This window comes from Manihot esculenta, chromosome 4 (assembly GCF_001659605.2).
Source record: "Manihot esculenta cultivar AM560-2 chromosome 4, M.esculenta_v8, whole genome shotgun sequence".
Lineage (NCBI taxonomy): Eukaryota > Viridiplantae > Streptophyta > Magnoliopsida > Malpighiales > Euphorbiaceae > Manihot > Manihot esculenta.
Genome location: NC_035164.2, coordinates 7,880,807 through 7,886,407, shown reverse-complemented (window position 1 = coordinate 7,886,407; position 5,601 = coordinate 7,880,807). Strand labels below are relative to the sequence as shown.

Here is a 5,601-nt window from a genome sequence, read left to right as displayed (position 1 = left end):
TTAGTACGATCTTTTTATAATTATCATACTAAATTTATATTTATGAGTGTTTTGCAAGTTTATAAAGAAAAATATTCCAACAACAATAAATCTATATAAAATATGGTTGAATATATAATTTGATTCAAAATTTTTATCTAAAAATTCAGTTGACACTCTAATTTTTTTATTAATAACTTTTAACAATAGTTTTATCAAAATGTAACTATCCGAATTAAGTTATTGTGTAGAATACTTATATCCTAAAATTTCTCATTTATTGAATGTTTAAAAGTTTGGACCACCGACTCTTAGCAATTAATGTTTTTTTTTTTTTAACTTTTTCCTCTTTACAAGTTGTTTACTTTAATTTCTGGAGTAAAGTATTTTTGGATGAATGATTACGATTGCTGGAATGCTTCAAAGTTGAATAATACTGTTTGTTTTATAATAAATCTTTTTTAATAATAAATATAATAAATCATATTTACTTTTTCAATGATTTATTAATGACCAAATAAAATGAGGTTTACATATGCTGATATATATATATATATTTATTTATCCTAATCAATAAATTTAATTTTATTAATTCTGTATTTTCTTTCATTTGTTTTTATTTAAATTTAAATTTAATTGAAAAGTTTATAGTCATAATAAATTTATATATAAAAATCTTACGTATACCATCCCGCATACATCAACTCGTTCATGGAGGAGATGCCTTGAAATTTCCGGCGCATTACAAGCAACGCACCTCTATTTAAACCAAGGCGTCCACTTACCCATTGCCTCAACTAAAGCACCACCACTGAGGCAATCGCCGACAAACGCCCCCATTCCCGGCCAAAACTTGCTAACTCCGATGGCTTTTCCTTCCGTCGCTATTCCCTTTCTTCTGCTCTTATTCTTTATCCTGAGAAGAAAATTTCAGGGTAAGAGAAAGAGCAAGCACCTTCCACCAGGTCCTCCAGGACTTCCAATCATCGGCAACTTGCACCAACTTGGTGCGTTACCTCATCGCTCTCTATGGGAACTTTCCCAGAAATATGGTCCCGTGATGAGCCTCAGACTCGGCTGTGTACCAACAGTTACAGTCTCCACTGCTGAAACAGCTCGAGAGGTTTTGAAAACCCATGATCTTTACACTTGCAGTAGGCCTGTCTCAGCTGGTACTAAAAAACTCTCCTATAATTATATTGATGTCGGCTTCTCTCCTTATGGAGAATACTGGAGGAAGATGCGAAAGATTTGCGTTCTTGAGCTGTTCAGTGCAAGGAGAGTGCAGTCGTTTCATTTTATCAGAGAAGAAGAGGTTGCTTCACTCGTTGATTTCGCCTCAAAATCTGCTTCCTCTAGCACTCCTGTTGATCTAAGTGAGAAGTTTATGTCCTTGACTGCGAACGTGATTTGCAGAGCAGCTTTTGGGAAGAGTTTTAAGGAGAGAGGATTCAGACATGACAGATTCCAAGAAGTTGTCCATGAATGTATAGACAGGCTTGGGAGTTTCTCTGCAGCTGATTTCTTTCCTTATGTTGGTAGGATTATTGATAGACTCTCAGGTCTCCATGCAAAGATTGAAAGAAGCTTTGAAGAATTTGATGCTTTTTACGAAAAAGCTATAGATGATCATATTAAAAAGGGAAAGGAAGAGCCCGGACATGAAGATTTCATTGATGTTCTATTGCTGGAGTTGGGGAGATCTCAAGCGGAAGCTGATCCTCTTCCATTCTCCAAGGACCACATCAAAGCAATTCTCATGGTAAGCTTTGATTTAATAGATAAAATTAACGCATGGGTTAATCAGTAAATTTTTTAAATGTCATAAATTTTTTAATATATTTTTTAATATTAAAAGACTAGATAATAAATTTTTTCGTCATATAAAGACTAAATAATAATATTTTTAAAATTAATTATATAATATTCTAATATTTTTAGCAATTTTCTTACTTTAACCTCAATTAAACTGATCCTAGTATTGAATTTTTATGTAATATCAGGACATATTCATAGGTGGAGTTGACACTGGAACCATAACATTGATTTGGACCATGACAGAGCTGGCTAGACACCCAAGAGTTATGAGAAAAGTTCAAGAAGAAATCAGAACTTGCATTGGAGACAAAGGAAAAGTCTCTGAAAGTGACATTGAGAAGCTTGAATACCTAAGAATGGTACTGAAAGAAACTTACAGACTGCATCCGACAGGATTATTAATAAGAGAAGCCATGTCCAAAATCAACATCAGTGGTTATGAGATTGATCCCAAAACCCTCATCCAAATCAACGTTTGGGCAATTGGACGAGATCCTGAAATTTGGAAAAACCCAGATGAGTTTTTTCCTGAAAGGTTCATGCACAATCAAATTGACTTCACTGGACAGAACTTTGAGTTATTACCGTTTGGAGCTGGAAGACGAGGTTGTCCTGGCATGTCTATGGGACTTGCAACAGTTGGGCTTGCACTTGCAAATCTTTTGTATCATTTTGATTGGAAGTTGCCTTATAATATGAAGGAGGAAGATATTAGCATTGAAGAGGCACCTGGGATTATAACTTCTAAGAAAGATCCTTTACTACTTGTACCAGTTAGATATCCACATGCATAGTAGAATAAAACATGTTCGTGTAAGGGAAACTTATCTAAAACTCGTTTGTCGGATCCAAAATACAAATAAATGGATTTTTCCATATGAAAATTAAATTGGACCTATTTATTTATGTTTTAAATATATAGTGAATAAGATTTAGATAATAATTACTCATGTAATATGTAATTTTGCTTTGTTGACTTAACAGGGCTTTCCAGCATATGTAAAATTTGTCTACCAACTTTAGTTTTAGTATTTTTTTATGTGTTGTTATGAAGAAATTTTTCGATTTAACTATTTAACTTTATATTTTATTATAGGCATTAATTACGGCAGGTGAGTTTTATGGTAAGGGTCTTTAGTTAAATTTGTTTACATAACCGTTAAAGGATAATTTCTCATTGATGAAAGGTTGATGCTATTAATTACGGCGGGTGGGTTTTTTTTTTTTTCGTATAGCGATTGAGAATTGGAAGAATAGAATTCGAAATTTCTATATTTATATATTACTTATATACACTTATCACCAGACTAAATATGTGAGTGCAAACTTGAATGATTAAATATATACTTAAACATTTAAATTATTTAAGATTTTCCTATCACATTTATACTAAATTTGGAATTTAATAAACACTTAAACTCATTAAATTTAAAATAAATATTTTTTTTTTAGAAAAAAAAACACAAATTAGTATAGTCAGTAGATGGACACGTTCAAAAACATGTAAAACATATAAAATTAATTGATATTCTCTTATAAATATAACCCGAAAATACACATATCGATACTCATGATTTTATATTCAACTTAAGATTTCGGTGCCGAATCTCAAAAGAAAAATGATTTTATATCCAACTTAAGATTTCGGTGCCGAATCTCAAAAAAAAAATACACCGATTGATACTCATGATTTTGATATCCAACTTAAGACTTCAGTGCCGAATCTCAAAAGAGGGCTCCACACCCAAAACTATCAAATCTTTGAAGGTTCAAGGATTTGGTCAAGTCAACCGAATCCAGCAAGGATTTGGTCAAGGCAGTCGAATCTATGGAGGATTCGGTCTATAAGGAGGATTCAGTCAAATCCCTCAAGTTTTCGACACCCAAGGATGGTTCCAAATCCTCAGTTCGCAAGAGTTGGTCGCGACTCTAAAATCAAATCTCCATAAGTTCTAACTCACGAAAAAAGGACTTAGAGTCCATGTCTACAATGAACTCTAAAGAGAATTTCAATTTTATTGAAAGATAAAAGATCACGAGAGTATATAAAAAGGAGCATCTCGAGTATGTCCGGGGACTCATGTAATTTATCTCATAGCCTTAGTATCACAATCAGATAATGACTTAAGTATCAGAGAGGTTGCCAAGCCAACCCACTCTGTGTTCTATTTGCTCTTGTAGGTTCATATCCGACGTATCAACTGGAGAAAGATATCAGAATAACATCATTGGTGCTGTCTATAGAAAACTCCTTTTAAAATCTTGCAAAATAAAAAATAATTTTTTGTGATTATTATTCTGTCTCACACTATGGCATTTGACCCAGTTGACGTCGTCGTCAACAACATGAATAATCCCAATAACAATTAAACCATTGTTACTTAGAAATTTTCTGACCACGAAAATGCAGAGGAAGCACAACATGATGACTCCTTATTTAGAGAGCAACTTCTAGAAAAATTGAGGGTCATGTGAGTTCGCAAGGTAACAGGATCTTCAAGGACAACTTGAAAGGTTCGTTGATAAGATCTGCAAGGCGATAGGATTATCAAGAACAACCTAAAAGGCAATTCGTGATCGTCAAGGACAACCTAAAAGTCAATTCATTGCCAAAGTCTGCAAGGCGACATGATCATTAAGGAAAACCTAAAAGGCAATTCATTGCCAAGGTCTGTAAGGCAACAAGATTGTTAATTATAACTTGAAAGGCAATTCATTGCCAACATCCGCAATGCGATAGGATCATCAAGGACAACCTAAAAGGCAATTCGTTGGCAAAGTTTGCAAGGCAAGAGGATCGTCAAGAACAATCTGAAAGGCAATTCATTATTATGATCCGCCAGGTGACATAATCGTCAAGGACAACCTAAAAGGAAATTCATTGTCGAATTCTGCAAGACGAAATGAACATCAAGAATAACTTAAAATGCAATTAGCTACCGGAATCTGCAAGGCAACAAGTTCATACAAAACAACCTAAAAAGCATTCAGTAACAAGGCTGCAAGATGGCATGATTGCGTGAATCAGCTCACTTAATGATGGACTAAACAAACAGAAGATTAGAATCTTCATGGGATATAAAGGTAAGCCATAGACATCATGACTCCCTTACTGTCGAAAAGTTTTAATTTTTTTTCTCTCTTTCCTCTCCTATGAATAAATTGAAACTCAGAAGTTAGAGAAAAGTCCAGACCCCAAGTTCGTGTCATAAACACAAGGACACAAAATTTTCAACCTATAAAACTGTGGAAAGATTTAGCCTGGGTAACTCATTCCACAAATGCCTACCCCAAGAGCATTACATCACTTGAGATATAGCTACAACTTTAAGAGGTTATACAACACACATTAAGCTAAATAGTAAACATAAGTAGTTTTCATTCATAGTAGAGTTCATCCATTACAAATAATAAGGAAAACATCCTACTAAAGACAATATGAAAAGTTCAACTATCACCCTGAGACCCTCCAAGCATACTTGTAGCTCATAAAAACCATCTCCACCATCGGTGTCAGGAATAAAAGATTGACTAAACATAAGGTTAAGCACCCAATCAAAGTTTTGGCCAGGGTGGCATTTTTCTAATTTCTTCACCACAACTTTTTGAAAGGTAATGTACGTATCGACAAAATGATTAGTAGCACCATCCAGCTATTGCTGAAGATCCTCTACCTTATTCCTGAGCTCTTCCATCTTTTGATAGTCCTCATCCTGTTTCTTCTTCAAAATGGAATTATCAGACCCAAGAGAATTATTCAAGTCTTCAAAGAATTTGATCCTTAACTCACATTTTTTTGGCTCA

At 34.0% G+C, this 5,601-nt stretch overlaps 1 protein-coding gene across 1 annotated transcript; it reads left to right on the top strand.

Moving 5' to 3' along the window:
- Positions 1-746: 746 nt before the first annotated feature.
- LOC110613350 (cytochrome P450 71B34) lies at positions 747-2,775 on the top strand. Its single transcript, XM_021754430.2, has 2 exons — positions 747-1,741; positions 1,983-2,775. Exons 1-2 carry the CDS (start codon positions 845-847, stop codon positions 2,589-2,591), a joined length of 1,506 nt encoding a protein of 501 aa, XP_021610122.1. The 5' UTR covers positions 747-844; the 3' UTR covers positions 2,592-2,775.
- The last annotated feature ends 2,826 nt before the right edge of the window (positions 2,776-5,601 follow it).

Coding starts and splice junctions, on each gene's coding strand:
- LOC110613350 (XM_021754430.2), top strand. CDS start 845: ATGGCTTTTCCTTCCGTCGCTATTCCCTTTCTTCTGCTCTTATTCTTT. Junction 1,742..1,982: donor ACATCAAAGCAATTCTCATG/GTAAGCTTTGAT, acceptor ATGTAATATCAG/GACATATTCATAGGTGGAGT.